General features: G+C 37.2%; 1 protein-coding gene across 2 annotated transcripts; it reads left to right on the top strand.

Annotated features, from left to right (window-relative positions):
* The first annotated feature begins 571 nt into the window (after positions 1 to 571).
* On the top strand, positions 572 to 14,919 carry samd10a (sterile alpha motif domain containing 10a). 2 transcript variants are annotated; one of them, XR_003443893.2, is made up of 5 exons: positions 572 to 743; positions 3,806 to 3,987; positions 9,835 to 10,003; positions 11,708 to 11,934; positions 12,833 to 12,970. XR_003443893.2 is itself a non-coding variant. In XM_027167555.2 (5 exons), the coding sequence occupies exons 1-5, from the start codon at positions 731 to 733 to the stop codon at positions 13,890 to 13,892; spliced, it is 528 nt and encodes a 175-aa protein (XP_027023356.1). In that variant the 5' UTR covers positions 574 to 730; the 3' UTR covers positions 13,893 to 14,919. The 2 variants fall into 2 exon arrangements, 1 of the variants encoding a protein (XP_027023356.1); XM_027167555.2 differs by lacking the exon at positions 11,708 to 11,934 and adding an exon at positions 13,870 to 14,919 and having other exon boundaries at positions 574 to 743; positions 12,833 to 12,973.
* The last annotated feature ends 3,161 nt before the right edge of the window (positions 14,920 to 18,080 follow it).

Raw genomic sequence — 18,080 nt, 5'->3', positions numbered from 1 at the left:
CAGTGCCCTACAATTGTCTAGCAATCACATCAATAGCCTGTTCCGTGTTTCCAGGAAATTCCTGACCACAAAAAAAAGTTGTTATTGAAGTGCACCTCATTGTTTCACTGCAATAACATCAAGTAAAATAGTCTGAGCAGGTTTATTACAGATTATTTCCTTTTTTGGTATTGCTTCACTTATTGTTGCCTATTTGTCTATAGTTCTGCCTATAGTAAACTTCACAGTTGTCTGAAATGAATTTAAGTAAGCACAATAAACTTGAAAAGAAAGATGGGAGTGTGACATTACCTTTATGAAAGAGTAAGACGTCATATAATAACCCTAGTTCCTATACGCCATGATATATATAGGAAATGACAGATGTCCATTTTTTTTTTGTTTCGTTCTCCACAAATTCCTTCAACACAAATAGTGTGCAATGGTTAGGTTTTATTTCTAATTCAGGAATTTCCCCCAAAACGGCGCGCGAGGCGTTTGGCTCGTCTGTTGATTGACGTCGCTGTCACCTGTGCTGAATGGGGCGGGGCTACAGATCGAGCGTTTTCATTGGCGTGGTGAAATTTCGCTTCTCTTTTCCCTCGCGCACTCACTCAGTGCACTCAGCACACAGGGCAAAGCGAACCGACTGGAGCCGATTCCGAGCCAAACTGTCGGGTGGTTCAGAGTAAAATGGGATATTACATCTCACAACTTTTTCAGTAAGAGGAATTCCGGACGGATCAATGGCATGGCTGTGGACGGTAAATCGTTTTTGTTTATTGTAAACAGATGGTCATGTTGTTCTATGGCCAAATGCATGGCACTTTCGACCAGACCAGAAATAAACATTAGTAGGTGTGAAACTTTCACACATGGTCGCGTTTATCTTTATTTTGCAGTAGAATAAAGAAATGTTATGTGAAAACTTAACTGTAGTTAATATAATATACTTGTGTTGTTGTTTTTTTAAACTCTATTTTCATTAGTATTAATGCAGTGATAATTATTACCCAGGATGTTTCAGACAGACGAGAAGAAACTTTTGAATTTGTCATTAAAATCCATTCTTTAAATACTTTAAAATAAAAGAATAATTATGTATGGTCATGGGAAAAGTGTTCTGTCATTAACAGTGGTTTACTTAAAGCTTATAGGAACTGTTTAGCAGATTACAAGGGACTAATAAGATGCAGTACTCGTCTGTCATTACAGGGATTCTCTCTTCCTGGTCTGAACTTGTCCTACCTGACAAGCACCAATCATCTCTCTACACACACACACACACACACACACACACACACACACACACACACACACACACACACACATTTACATTTCCCATTTAGCCAGGCTCTATTGTTGAGAGGCTTATAAGATAAAACAAAACAATAGCAATACAACGCACCTTGAGAATGTTTGTTTGAAAACTAAAGAAAAATACTGGGTTGTAGAAGTACGGCACTGATCTGGGCAATAACAATAAGGCCAATTTCAGCCAATTTCAAGTGCATAAACAAAAATACTACTACTAACACCAAAATTAAATTCAGAGCACCAGGAAGTAGATTCTGCAGTCAATGAAAAGTGTAGAATAACAAAGCATTATTCTAGATATTACAAACTCACCGTCTCTCACTGAACCGAAAACCCATTAACAAATCCACCCACATCAGCTACTACCTACTCACATAAGGCATCCATTCATACAATAAATATCCAAAAAACCTAACACCCACCCATGCGACCAATACATGCACAACACTACCATCCACGCACACGCACACACACACACACACACACATCCCAATCCAATTACATACAGTACATATACATACATAGAGAGAGGGGGAGAGAGATAAACAAGCATATAAACCCAGACACATGGAAAACTTCAGCTTTTGATCATTGGTGCTATTAACAGCAGATCCATTTACCTGCTGAGAGGTTCACCACTGCCTTAATAGCGACTTGCAAATTCATTTTGGCATTCGGCTGCATCAGTAATTAAGCACTAGTGCTGGAGGGGCTGGCTGCAGACCTGTCTCAGCCTTTCCCTTCTAGCTCATTACTCTGCACAGATGTTGCATTTCACTAGTCCTCTGAAGTTCAAAGCCCCTCACATTTATTGCCAGCACTGGTTTGCATAGCCTGCATGATGTACACAGACTGCATGATGAACTTGGACCAGGTGACCTGAGAGACTGTATCAGATATATGTAAAAAAAAAAAAAAGTCTGGGCTACTTCTATTATTATGGATTTTTTTTTTGCCTTGAATTAATTTATATTTTAATGAGTAGAGTGCTAGTGTGAATAAATAAATGAGATTCATGGAGCAGTCATTCACCTTGAATCACCCTCCTGAAACAATGCAGTAAAGATATTTTATATCATTATGCATGCTCTTAATGCATTGCCATTTAAGTGTTGTAGCAGTGTTTTAACATCACAACTTAAAAAATCCCAATGTAAACACAATTACTGAAGTGGTAACCTTGAGGCTTGAAGCAAGGTATTTTACATGTTAAAAGATTTTTAATCTCATAACTCGTATTGGTAGAACACATTTCTCTTGGTTGTTGAGCATGGATCTACAAAATATATATGCAGCATAATATCCCATGAGTTTATTTGTCTTCCTTGTCCCCAACTTCTTGCATTCCCACACAAATCCCATCTTTCCCATACCCACTTCAGAAACTCTGTAATGAAAGCCACTTTGTCAGTGTGTGACTCTGTCCTGGAGCGGATGGTGTTTACTTCACATAGACCATGGTCAGATGAACAGACTTGATGAGAACTGCCTTTGTAGGTCTGCGGGTCTGAAAGAGGTGGGGGTGGGGGGACAAGGTCAAGAGAGGCAAGCAGGATTTCATCACATCCTGTTCCCCACCTTCTGTCACACACACATGAACAAACCACTTACATTATCATGGTTGACTGGTTGTCCACAGTCCGGCTATGACAACATTGTCAATTAGGAGGAGTGCGATTATAATGAACGTGTGCACACTGTCTGAACGCTTGTCTGTAAACACACCGGCCACTTGCCCTTCACTGAGAAAACATACTCAGACTGCCTCTTGAATCATTAATGCCATCGCTTTTGCTGGAATATGCATGGCAAGCAAGACAGGATGTGCGCACACTCTCTCATACTCATGATCAGAGGACCAGTGAAGCTCTGGCAAGACTAATATCATCTCTGGCAGCTGACATAAGCTATGCTGCTATGGGTTGGCCAACATCTGACGCAGGAGTCAACTTGAGAGAGAGAGAGCCTTTGTCCAGTGCTGTAAATCACATCGCCTTTCAGTGTCTGGAGGTGGATGTGAGAGAACAAGAGCAGTAGTTGCAACAGCAGTACACAGAATCGGTGCATCATTTCGATCTAAAGAACTCTGTGGCAGTCTCTTGTAGTGAATGCTCAATCATGCAAATGTGTTGCTGCTACATTGATGGTGTAGGTTTCCTTTTGTTTAGTGTCGGAGTCATGTTTTTTTGGTCAAATGTGAAAAAATACTGAGTTAGTATGAGGATTAAGATTTCTGTTTTCCATTGGAGTTGTGGAAAATCCATGTACTGTTAATTACACTAACCTGTAATCCACAAAACCACTGTAGTTTTACAGCCTAAATATCCCGCAAGCAATACTGTAGCATAGTGTTTCCTTTAATTAACCAGTAAACAGCTTGAACATTAATGAAAACTTCACACTGTCTGAGGTTTTTTTTTTTTTTGCTTTGCCTGATGGCAAAAGAACAGCCAGTACAGAGGTTATCTTCTAAAAGATTCAAGCTCTCTTGTTCTCTCTTGTTTCATAGCTGCCTCCAGCTTTAGTTTCTGTCGTCCTGCAGTAGAGTACAAGGCGCTTCCAGAGGACTTTAAGCACCAGCTGACCCGCTGCACTGGTGGAAATCTTACCTGGCATGAGTGTCGTGGGAACAAAACGGCAGGCGGACGTACTGTCAAACTTCTTCAGCAGCCAGGAACCGAGCCCTTGCAGGTAATTACACAAAACAGCTGCGAACTTCATAATCCATAATTGTAAAGCAAGATTTTGTATAGTGTTGAAAATACAACCGACTTTTAAAATTCATCAGTCTTGTTGAAAGTCTTAACTTCCAGACAGAGGTAACCAGGGTTTTGGGCTCTTTTAGATTTGTTAGTGATTCATTGCCATGTATCCTGAGTTAACTCTTAAACTCCAACTACAAAACTAAATATATTTTCCTAGCCACCGAATAATACAGTATTTATAATGGTAGTTAATGAATAATGTTTTTCATTAAATTGGAATAACTCAATAACAAGCCAAAAAGGCAAAGCATTTTTTCTCAGAAAATGTATTAATTACTTCACTGAAATTTCCTAAAGTGCCATCTATTCAGGCAGCTGTTTTGTGTTAAGTGCTAAGTGCTTAATGAGTGACTATATTATTAAATTTTTTTTTCCTGACTATTTTTAAAAAATCGTGAGCTATGGTTTATTTCAGAATGTATTGTGTAACGTGTCCCAGTGTAACACATTTCTCACTCTGCATGACTTATTTCATGTCTTACCGTTTCAGTCAAAACAAAATACTGAAAATATTTTTTCTTTCAATCCTAAAAGCTGTGTTTGAATTCCTTTGGAATAGCTGCATGTTTGTCCTTAAAACGCTTGTGAAAAAAATACTGCTTTTGTAAACTGCTAAAGTTACAGTTAAACTGTGCCAATAATTCACAATTATTAACTTGTTTAAAATTCTACATGCAATCTTATAATTTGAACAAAACCTTAACGATGCACCAGCTTATTGTTTTAATATGGGTATGAAAAGACAGCAAATTTATAACCAGTAGAATTTGTGAAAGCATGCATTTGTTTTAATGTATTCTAGCAAATTAAATAATAGTTCTCATAATACATACAGTAGTTATAGAAAATTATTAAATTTTTAGATTTATACATTTTTTACATTTATACAAATTTTAATTTATAGCATTGTGTATAATGTATGGTTTTTTTGGTTGGCTATTTTCCAATGGCTTAAAGGCTGCCAACAATTTAGCAGCTGCTCCATTTCAAATTCATAGCATCACAATGCAAAGCACAGAAATCTATAAACTGATGAGACTAATGAAACTAAAACTTGTTGTTTGTTATCTCCAATAAGGGAAATAAGTGGCTTAATTTACTGGTTTATGAAGGAGAAACTTTCTATACAATCTAAAATTTAATATGAACAACATAATGGCATTAGCTTTATGATGTGGGAAAGTATGGGTTCATAATCCTCAGGCATGATACTGCAGAAATCATGCTGCTCTTTGTTAAAGTTATGAATAGTCTCTAAAAAATCCACTATATTTTCAACCACATCCTTCTGCTTCATCAAAAAAGAACTGCAGCAGAAACAGTATGATGGTGTGACGGCGATAATGAGGACCTTACAGCTGTGAGAAATCACTGATCATTTCTAAGCACCCTGTCGGTTACCGCTGTAATGCTTTCATACGTCTGCTTCATGTCTTTAAACAGGCATTCTCTTTATGGCTCTAGTCAACACATTTCCCATTAAACTGTGCTGTAAGAGAGTGGGTATTATTCCACGACCATCCGTCGTCGCATTTCACATTACGAAGATGACTTGATATCTTTCCTCATGTTTTCTGACATGCACTCAACAAAGATATGACTATGAATAATGGAAAGGTCTCAGACATAAGAAAAAGTGGAAATATATCTATTCACACTCTTTGTTTATGTCTGTCTTTTTATTCCTATTTCTTCCTCTCTTACCCACCCCCTCTTGCTCTCTATTCAGCCATTCATCCAAATCAAGACTTTATTTGCAGAAAATGGGAAGGATGCAGTTGAGCCGGGAGGCAGAGCAAAGCAAAGGCTCTTGTTCCAGATTGGCTTTAAATAGACTGTAAAGTCTCGTAGGTCCTGAACACTGGTAATGGATGATTGAATGCTACAGGCAGACATGTAAACCTTAGTGTATGTGCTGAACTCTTGCTGATCCTATACATTTTCATATTGACAAAGCAACCTCCTATACCCCTTTCCATGCCTTAAAAGGTTACGTCTAAATTCCATCATTAGAATCGGTTTATTTGAGAGTTGGCAAATTATCGTCAAATAATCTCATGCAATCAAAAACATTCCTGTTCTCAATACACACATGCCCAATATAGAAAGGATTGCACACGCCCAAGGGAACAACCTTGTACTAGTGTATTTGTATGGAATGCAGAAATGATGCCATTAAATAGCAGTCTTTTGTTTTGAGGTTGCTCCTACTACGACTACTACTAGTACTACTATAATTCTTTTAACTACTTGTTCTATGTTCAGGTGACATGTAAATTGTTACATAATACAGTATGTAAGCCTCACACTGGTAGAACACTTTTATTGATCCCTAAAGTGGAAATTTGGGCACCTCACTGGCTGAAGGATATAGCACAATTAAAAAAATACACATAATTTAACACCTAAAATGCATATTAACACTTTCACATAGTACAAGCAATCGCAAAAACACATCAAAACACAGATACAGAAACATTTCAAATTCACAAAATTGATTAAAAAAAACAACAACATAAAACCTAAAGGCGCTTTCCTGATCAAGGGAGACTTCAAGGCCTGCTGTCTCCTTTTCTTCTTCTACTGTATATTTGAAATGTCTGAAAAGAAGCTTCTATTCCATTCTCTCTTCACGCCATTTCTTACATTACACAATGTAACCATTTCTCTGGCCATCCAGTTAACAAGATTTACCAACAAAACCTAGACTAAAAAAAGGCTCATCATAAAATATATATACAGTGGTGTTTAAAAGTCTAGGGAATAAACAGAATGTTTTAGAATGTTATTTACACAAAGAAGTTTGCTCAGGTTTTTCAGTACCTATTTAAATGTGTGTTACTGACCATGTTAAAGAAGCATATGTTCAGACAACACTGATGGTTTAGATCTAAAATGTCTTATAAAAAAAGGTTACAGTCAATGATTAAGGCGGAATTTGTATTTTTATAGAAATATACATTTTTCTTCCAAAAGAAAGCTTTTACTGTGTTAACCAGAGTGCCTCTTATCAGACAGCAGACACCTTCAAATCTGCAGGGGATAATGTATGTTCATAAATTGTATTATGACCTTAATGTGAGATCTTAAGGTTTTTGTTAGAAAGCATGAGGACAGTTAGGGTTGGGTTTTAAAACATAATAACCTGTCCCTGAGACTATAGGGTGATGATGATGATGATGATGACTAATCATCTTCTTATTATTATTATTATTAGTAGTAGTAGTAGTATTTACCACCCTCATTGTTTTTTGAATCATTGTTTTTGTGGTATATTTTCATTAGTAACATATGAACAATTATTATTAGCAGTAGTAGTAACATTAGTACCTCACTCTGCCTCCATGTCCTAGTGTCCTAATTATTTTTTTCATTTAATGCTAAGTATCTTTTGGACTTTCTCCTTTTAAAGTTAGCTCATGAAAACTAGGTTAGTTTTAAAGAGTTGTTTAGTGGCTGTGCTGTTGTACCCGTCCTCCCCCGACAAAAACCAATCAGAGCTGCAGTTTTTTGCCCTTTTTTGTTCTATGTGAGCCAGTGATCAAAAGCTCAGTATAATTAGCCTACCATATTAATATACCTCTTGCAGAGGCCAAACAGTAACTGTTGAAATCGTGGGTAATTTTCATCTATTTTGGGCCTCAATGTGAATCATAATTTATCATATGTAATGAAAGTTAGCAGTCTCCAGACAGATCAGAGTGTGTGGACTGTGTGGATACTTATTTTATTGTATAACCTCAGAATGGAAGTAGCCATCCATTTCTATTGAGGGATTTATGTATGTTGTTTTATGGATGGATGGCTGGATGGACGGAACAGAGGAAGGACAGACGGACGGAGAGAATGAACAAGAGAGCAAACGAACGAACATAATGAAGATTTAATGCTGATGGTGGTATGGCAATCTGTCTACAAGAACATAGCAGGTTGAGAACCATGAATGCCAGATTCCATCTCATTACTGAATTCTATAATTACCCTTCAGAGGCACCCTTGACTATGCAGGGGGTGGATAAATCATAAATTCATTAGCTAGCCCACTGCAAAAGTAAAAGATCTAATGTGTGCCCAGTCCGATATTTTTATTGCTGAGAACCTTTTTTGGCTGAAATGTAATGGCTAATATAAACTTTGGTGAGATAATTAGCTTGATCTGTACATCTAATACAGATTTAGGGTACTGAATGAGAATATGATCATCTAGAAAAAAAAATTGCACTATTAACAAGAAACCAAGAAGTCACTAATCAGCATCTTTTTGAGATGTTTTGTTCTATCCCCATAAAGAATATTATTTGTCTGTTTATTTATCTGTTTGATATGTCTAACTACGAAGTGACATTTTCAAAATCTTTCCACCATGGTCTCCACCTCATTTGGACTTTTGGCCATTTCCCATCCACCAAGCATACATATCATATGTCAGCTACCAGTGTTGCTGTGATTGACAGGAAAGAAACAGGAGTAGGCTTCTATTTGTTGAACATATAAATGCTCTCTAAACAACAATGAATAAAAAACTAATAAGGGTGTTTACACAGTCATGGTGTTCAGTCATGACAGTCATTGTCATGTTGGGAGGAAAAAAGACCCATTGATTTGGCATCTGCACTGCAGATAAATGTTCAGTGACCAATATGCACATTATTCTTGAACATTATTCTTGTGTTTTTGGTTTTTAGAGTGAATATCCTTTATGTACCCAGCCAGCCATGCTCCCAGCCAAGAACATACGTATCTAACCAGTTCAAATAGGAGGTACCATTCTCTGATTTTGCTTTGTGTGTGCACATGTATGTCTGCCGTTACACACGAAAGATCTCCCTAGGGCCACTCAAGGGAGAACACTGCAGTGGAAATGTCTGTTGTGGAGGAAGGGAGAGAGTGTGTGGGCAAAAACTGTGAAGGAGAAAGAGAATTGGAGATAAATGGGAGTAGGCCAAAATAAAAACATACACATATGGCAGTTAATGGGTCATCAAAGCAAGCAAATAGAAGAAAAGGCACTGAATTGCTGTGAATAATGAGAAGGACTTTGTGTGAGTAAATGATATGACAAATTATAAACATTGCATTTGCAGTCCTCAGGTTTGAAAAATATAAAATAATAATAATAAACGGCAGTGTGTTAAAAGCTTGATTAAACTTAAAACTGTGTCTTCATATATCCTACACTATAGTAAATCTCCAGCTTATTAAAACATTGTCTAGGACTATTTTGATCACAATGATCCACCAGATTGCATTTCTAGTTAGTGTATATGGGTAAAAGTTACTTTTTACAGACTCCTGCAACAACATTTATGTTGGCACTGTGCTAGAGGTTAGTAAATAGCTTTTAGATAGCCTCAGTTTAATGAGGTCTGTTTATGGCATCATGGGTCTGTCAATGTTTTGGCCGAAATTACGACAATCCGAGATGAAATAATCCATCTTAATTACTGACAGCATATAGAGCGGAACGCTGCTATTACAGGAAAAAGGAGATTTATTTCCCAATGCTCTCTGCAGCAGTTTGAATGTCATCACCGTCACAGGATATTGCTCACTTAGTCAAGAGAAAGAAGCTAGGTGTGCATATATATATGTGAATGTGGCAGTTGTTATGGTACCGATGAAATGTATTCTTAACAATCTTTGACACTTAAGTTATGATACGATGTAGGCTTTAAAGCCTCCGAAAACATGGAATGTATTCACCTGTTTCACTGGAACTGGTTTTGTTCTCTCTGTCTTTCTCTCTCACTTTTATTTCTGTTTCCTCTCTCAGCTTCACACAGGGGATGCATACTCTGTTTACCACACCAGTCCCACCCTGCCAAGTCTGTCTAGGCCAGTGGTTCTATGGTCCCAACAGGATGTGTGTAGGTGGTTAAAGAAACACTGTCCTCACAACTACCTGACCTATGTGGAGGCTTTTTCACAACACGCCATTACAGGTACATCCACTAGACTTTAAGAGCATTGCTGCTAGACACGGGGTTTATGCACTGGGGCATATTTCTACTTGCTTGTGTTATACAGTTGTATGTAAAGTACATCTGATTGACAATGTAACATTTTAAAAATATAACGTGTGTGTGTGTGTGATGTGGTTGATAAAGGAAATATTCTAACAGCTAGCACACAGCGAGGCATAGAAAAGATATAAAATATGTTTTATTAGAGAGAAACTTTGAGAGAAAAACCACAAAGAAAGATGTGACCAAAGAAAAATAATCCAAAACACATGGCAGGAGAATTAAAATAATGACAGAACATTAATAAAGCTTCAATTGCTTTAAATGCGTTTTTTAAGTTCCATAACTTTGATCTTACTTTTGTACTCAACTTCATACTTTTGTTCAACTACTGTAGCACATGATAAAAGTATGAATAACAAGGAGGTTTTTATATAACAACCATATGTTTAGCAGTTTTGCTTGGGATAATTACAGTCATGTTCAAATACTACTGTTTTATACTTTATGTACACTTACTGCGTGTACATTTTCAATGCTGTTCAGTCCTGTGGAATTTAGCAGTCTTTTCATTCTTTACAGTGTTACAGAGGTACAGTGGGGCAGGTGGACTCTACTATAATGTGCTATTATTTTTAGCACAGGTTAGTTTCGGACATTTCTGTCAGTCCAAACCAAGTCTTTACAGTAAGATAAAAGCACTGTCCTGTGCTCTCACTATAGGATTGATTTATGAAAAGTGGTATTTAACTGATACTTCAAATATACAACTAAAGACGTACATTACCTGTTTTACAATACAGATAATGAAACCTTCAGTATTAGCTGAGACTAATAACTTTAGTTATATACACTGTCATCTGGAGATCATACCCTTCTTTGGCTGGGAGTCCATGAGAGCAAAATTGGCCGTTCTTTCTGAGTGTGAGGGATGGCATACTCTTTCCCCTTGCTAGCTGTCATATGTTAGGGGATACCGTGGGTGGGAATTGGCCAAGATTAAATTAGGGAGGGAATAAAATAATTCAGTATTGTTTCATTGAACTGGCCATTGTAAAGGACCATACTCAAACTGCACAAACCTGGATAGATTTGTTCTTTTTTCCTCTGATATCCTATTCAATATTTTCAGCTCAATACCTGATCTATGCTGGTTCTAGATACAACATCTGCATACAAAAGGTCTGGGCATAGTTATTCTCAAGTCTTGTATATTTTCTGATTTATGGTAACCCCAGTGAGTGTGTGCGTTAAGGTCATTACAGCAGACAGAAAGCACAGAAACCCTGATTCATTAGTTGATTTTAATGAGAACATTCTATCACATTTAATATAACCTTTAGACAATCAAGTTTTATAGTTGCGTGTGTATGAAAATGTGCATATAAATATTTTGGCTTGCCATGTAACAGACAGTGTAATTACCACAATGTGGGTGTTTGTGTGAGAATGCATGTACATAAAGTGTATGCTCATATACAGTAAGTCCCTCTGTTCATGTACATTGTGCTTAGACCTCTGTTTTTGTTGTTCCATATTAATCCTTAAAATTGTTTTAGAAGGATTATTTTCTCAGACCTTTTTTTATAGCCAGAAAACTCTAATGCAAGTCGCTCTGGATAAGGGCATCTGTCAAATGCTGTAAATGTAAATTTTCTCTGTTTCGACCCTCTCCTTATACAGAGTCCCAGCTGGCTCACTGTTCCTGTCCTCTCTCTCTAATTGAACATAAAGCATCTGGGGCTCAGATGTTATGCAAGTGACAAACGAGAGTGACAGACAAAGAGAGTGATGGAGATACTGAGAGAGGCTTTGCCTGTCATGGGGGGAGAAGACAAGAAGGCAAAGAAAGACGACAGTGTGGTTGGCCATTCACGGTTGGGTGCTAAAGGGTTTAGAAAACCAGCAAGGTCAGCAGGTTTCAGGGCCATGAAAATGACTTCAGGCTTGGTTAACTCTCAGGGAGCAGCTTTAACAGGATACTATAATTACATTCAGAAACTCCCCCACCTGTGATTTGCTTGAAGGATCCCAATGAGAAGGGAAGATGCTTCTATGATTTAACAGTAATTTGAAACCAGAGGACTGGAGACTCTTGATTTCAGGTTTAGCATCCCTCGAGATTCCTGGCTAATTAAAAGGAAATTACTCCAAAACTTCAATGTTCGATTAATCTAAACAACTCCAACTGTGCAGCATTTATTACATGTGAGTTTAAAAATTAATGGAAAAATAAGGGAAGATAAAATGATCAGCATATTAATTAAAACATGTTTGTTAGTCTGTTAGTGTTTGGCATTTTTTTGGGAGACAGCAGGGAGGTAAACAACCCCAGAGACATTCAGCAACTCTGCAGAGTCACAGATGACCTTCAGGCTTGAGCTCCCTTCCCATTGTGTATGTGTGCGTTTCATCAGCCCATCTATATCTGCCCATGTAAGGGCTGTTGTGTGGACAGTGACCCAATTTTATGCATGATTTAATCTTTTGCTCACCATCCACTCAACACTTTTACCAAGGATCATATTAATTTGCATTTTAATCTGCTGGGTTTAAAAAAAAATAAAATAAAAAATGTGATCATGTTGTGCTAAAGCTTTTTTAAAGAGCATAATCGCCATCAGGCATGAAGGTGCTTATGTCTGAGGTTCTGAGAGACCACTCTCTTTTCATATTAAAATTGAGTATTTCTCTAACAGGATTCTCTATTATTATTCATTTGATCTTTTTCAATTAATAATAATATTTAAATAATTGCAATAATTTGAGTAAAAGGACCATCTCTCTCTCTCTCTCTCTCTCTCTCAGGCCGAGCTTTGTTAAGACTGAATGGCGAAAAGTTGGAGAGAATGGGTTTGGTTCAGGAAACTCTCAGACAGGAGCTTCTTCAGCAGGTCCTACAGCTGCAAGTCCAGGAGGAGAGACGCAATCTCCAGCTGCTCAGCAGAGGTGAAAGCAAGTGGAAACTAAGGGAACAAAAACAAGGGGCCTTTTTTATATCAGTCTTTAAAAAAGTTCTGTGTAAATGTTTGAGCAAATCAAACTAAGCTAAAAAAAATCCTACTAAAAAACTACAAGTTTCAGAAATGCTGATTTACAGTACTTCTGCTTTGCTTGTGTATGTTTATCACCTACAGTATAAAGTGCAAACCATTTAGTCATGCCCACAAAGCTCCATAAAAGGTCAAGTGTACAATGGCTGGAAACACGACATGACTACTAAATGATGGGAGAATTGAAAGTTGTTTTGGCTCACTTCTGTGCCAGCAAAATATCTTTAGCAGTGAATAGCACCTGAACAGGCTCAAATTTAGACACAAATGAGTGAACAACCGTGAATTAGGTGTTAATTAAGAAAGGTGAAAATGCAGTGGTGTGACATGAAAGTGGAAGAGCAAAAAATAAATAAATAGATTTCCACTATATCCAGGGGTTCGTACACACAAAGTAGTTTCACAAAGTGTCTTAAGCATCAAGCTGGAAGTGTTTAGTACAAATGGAAATGCAAATTTTATGACATGATCATAAGGTCAAGGTTTAGATTAGTTAGTCTTCTTATGCATAAAGTTATGCACACTCAGGTGTGTGAATAGGATACACACATTTACCATTTATAAAAAGATCTTCATAAATATTACATTTCTTGTGTACATTTGTAGGAATGAATTATTTTTAATAGATTTGTTTGTATCCAGCTTTATAAACTAGGCTCAGGATGTGACTTGTAAGGAAAGTGATGAGAATTCAGAGAAAGAGAGCATTTGTTCTTCCATATGAACAGGATCTCCTTTGCTTGGGAGGATTATGTATTCAATCCTTTCTTCTTCCTCTTCCTCTGACTGCAGGGACTTTTGGGAACCTGTCATAGCTACAGCCATGCGTGGGCAGCTCTGCCAGGCTCAGTATGCTGTGAGAGGGCATCGAGGCATGGGGCCACAGGCTGTGTGTGTGCAAGAACAGACCTCTGTCTTGGACTGACACAGGCGACTGAGGCTTGGCAGAGCTTTTAGCATCACCAGCTGAACCTTCATGTCCATCTGAGATTCCAGAAGAACAATCTAAGAAGAATAATGAAACTAACCTGAACCTTTTGCTGAGAGTAGTGGACTACTCTAAAAAGTAGAATCTCTGTGAGCTACAGAAATGTAACCAGGAGTGCTGGAAAACATATGTTTTGCTGGTCACCTTTTCTTCTGTGGAAGTTTCATTTTCATGACAAGTGATTTTGTCAGCAAAGACTGTGTGGGTGATCTTGCACAATAACTCACTGTAATAATCGGAGAAGAATGTCAACTAGAAGACAGATGGAATCAGCTGCAGTGTAATTTTGTAGAAATTAAGAAAGTAGCAAGCCTTGACATGCCTTTTCCAAGGTACCAATTCTAACTGAAATGTCATAGTGGTATTGTAAAAACAGCTCAAAGAAAAGATAAACAATGTGAAGTCTTGATAAGATTGTTTTTAACACTCACCAAAATAAATATATGCTGTGGTAAAAAAAAAAAAAATACTATTAAAGAAATGAGCAGAATTCATACAGTAGCTCCATGATTTTTGCTAAACACAAATGTAAGTGTTTCTAGTCTATTTATCAGCTTGATGACACATTGTAAAGCTTACTTGGGGACATTACAGAAATTCCACAGTATAAATGATTGACATTCTTTCCATACTTTGTCTTGCATACTGAAGTCGGTGATTTACAATGTCTTTTTAAATATACTTTGTTTAAAAAGCCATTCTGGCTTACATGGCACTCATTGGCCTGAGTGCACACATCCAAAAGCTGTTATATTTTGATGTTTACCTTATGTTTACAATCTTCATATTAATTTATATTCCACCTAAGATATGCATCCATTTTTATCTATTCATAAAAAATATGTAAATAATCATTATGCTAGGCCTAGAGAAATGTATTCAAATTAGTAATTATTTCATTTGGATCTTTCACAGTTTACCCCAAGTCTCTTGATGTATGTTGTTATATAGTACTTACATTTAGTTGGACAGACATTATATACATACAGTAAGTAATCACAGCCCCGGTAATATGTGCCAACACTACCTCACTACTGGCTCTCCGTGGTAATTGTTTGGGAGTGTATTGTTCAGGCTTTTTGTATATGACTTTGTATATGACTTAGATTATTATGTGTAGCCCACATGTCTGATAGACAGACTGTTACTCTTTGAACACATTGTCTCATGGTATAGCCTACTGAAACAATATAACAAGCAAAACATATTGAAATTTTCGATGATGATCCTTCTTGCAATGAATAAATATTTGTGTGGGGATTTGAAAAGGTGGATTACATCTCATTTGCACAAATACAGCTTAAGTCTGTCACTGGTACAGCATACATTCTACTTTGTTTTCCCTTTTTAAATGGAACTGGTATCCGCTCATTAGTAAGGATATTGTGAGTGGAAATAGATATTTTAAAAAGCAGATGAAACAACATTTGTGTGCATATGTTCTCCAGGAGTGAGAAACACTGGTGTGGTGTCATGCAATTGTCAATGTGTGAAGCAGCTGTTGGGCTATTCTGCCATCTACTGACCTTTTCCTACAACAAAAGAGCCAAACCTAAAGAAGGTACAGTGATGAATTAAAAGAAAACCAACATTTTTGTAGGATGTTGGGTCTCAGTATGCCTTGGCATGGATATTACAGGTTTCATGAAATGAAGAGAGCAACAACAATCTTTCAAATGATATTCCTTAGCTGTTGTTTTGATGATGGTGGTAGAGTGCGCCACAAAATCTCCCAATCTCAAGATGATCAGTTGGGTTGAGATCTGGTGTCCTCAAAGAACTATTAACTTACGTTTTACATCAAACCATTCTTAATATTTATGGACCTGATGGTATATTATTCATTTAGGGTGCCAGAAATGATCTATTTGACTGTTTTTGCACAATTTGTCAATATTGTATGTAGAATATTTTTATACTGATAGATGACAATAATAATGACAATTTTGGATCATTTGATAATGTCCAAATGGTTGTCCAAATTAAAGTGGTTGATATTCCATGAGCTCATTTTGCTGTCAAGGTTTTCCACTTGTTCTTTTAGAAGGAACCATTGCTGTAAATCAATGCAAGTTCATTTATATAATGACCTATGATTTAAACATTTCTATAAGGACAGGAGTGCTCTCTTCCAGAATGACAGTGCCACTGGATTGGACATGGGGAAATCGCTGACAGGAAAATACCCCCATGGAATATCAAACCACTTTTTCCTTTAATTTGGACAAACATTTGGACATTATCAAATGATACAATATTGTTATTTTACCTGTCTACCAAATTATAATGAAATTAAAAAAATATTTGAGCTCAAAATGCAGACTTACAGATTTATGTTGAGGGTATTTAGATTCAAATATAATGAACAATGTAGGAATCCCCATCCTTCATCTATGTCTGGAACCCATAGCCATCACCAGATGTTGGGTTTCTTCCCTGCTGTTTGCCAGTCTTCTGCCAAGTTCCTGCTTATTCTTAGGTTATTTTACTTCAGTTTTGACTTCAGCAAGTAAAAACCATGCTCAGTTGTACTGTGGTAAGGTGATTTCCTTGACATTGTAGAACATTTCACTTCTTTGCCTTAAAATGTCTTCAGACTAATTGCAATGTGAAGCACCATCCAAAGAGTTTTGAAGTATTTGGCTGAGTCTGAGCTGATAATACAGCCCTATACGTCAGCCTTCATCCGTCTTCTCTCAATAAATAGAAGAGAACCACTTCCACTGACAGCTGTACATGCCCACACCATAACATTACTTCTACCATGCTTCACAGATGTGGTGATATGCATCGGATCATTAGCAATTTCTGTCCCAATCTCTATACTCTTTTCTTCCAATAATTTTGGTAGAAGATCATTTATTCATCTGTTGATAGGATATTGTTAGAGAACTGCATTTTTCTTTACTGTTTTTGGCAAACTTTAAGCTAGTCCTAGTATTTTTAAGATTTTTATGACTTTTGCTAAACCCTCTGCACGTACCCCATGGTCCTATTTTCTTTTTTGAAGGCTACACAGTGATAGTCAAGGAGGATGAGGTTTGATTTTCTAGAGGCATGAATTTTCTTTGGAGTCTTTATTTTAATCCAGACTGATTAGGGTCCCAGTGGTCTGGTGGTCCTGGTACTGAATTTTGAACGATTATATACTGTACATTCAAGAATGTTATAATGAAATCATAGATGTGATATCAGTACTTGCTAATAGATATACATCTATAGTTTATATTACTCATATATCAGATGCATCCAGCTTTCATTTGTAGAATGGTGTCTTAATAGCAGTCAAATTATAGATGAACTTTGGCTCAGGAGAGAGGAATGACAGATCAGTATCAAGTGATTTCCTCCACTTCCTCTCAGCTGCACTTAATTTTCTCTGGTTGCAGTGTAGTCCGTCTGACAGCCAGGGAGCAGGGAAAGAAGATTTTCAGAAGATCGAGGGCAGAAGAGGTCAATGGATGAAGAAAGTGAAAAGAAGAATATACTGCTGGTTGAATCAAGTGGTAGGATGTCAGGATGCTGAAACTAGTGAAGAAGGATAGATAGAGTAAGGGAAATGAAAAAGGAATACAATAGTCAATGGAGCTGATAGGCATGGCAGGGAGGGCATGAGTGTTTCCAGTATGTTTCCTCCCTTGTGTGTTAGAGAGCAGCTGTTGAAGGACAGGACAAAATTGGGATAGAGAGTGAGGAGGAAAAAGAATTGGAGCATATCTGAAAGAAGGTTGAAGAGGGAGGCGAGTGAGGTCCCATCAGAAGAGAAAAGATTAGGAAGGATTTTTATGAAGTGTTTCAGATGGAAGTAGGTGTGGGGGTAGGGGTAGGGCTGTTTCTGATGGATAACAACAGTAAGAAGATTAATGGTTGAGGTAACAGCAACAAGAGCTGTAACAATAGCTGTGAAGCTTCATATCTAAACCAGAAACAAGCCCATTGTTTCCACCCATGTCTGTTTTTTTTTTTATGTGCATACTAAATACTAGCTAACTAAATAACAGGTGTGCTAACTAAA

This window comes from Tachysurus fulvidraco, chromosome 14 (assembly GCF_022655615.1).
Source record: "Tachysurus fulvidraco isolate hzauxx_2018 chromosome 14, HZAU_PFXX_2.0, whole genome shotgun sequence".
NCBI lineage: Eukaryota > Metazoa > Chordata > Actinopteri > Siluriformes > Bagridae > Tachysurus > Tachysurus fulvidraco.
This window is presented reverse-complemented; position numbering and strand designations above follow the sequence as displayed.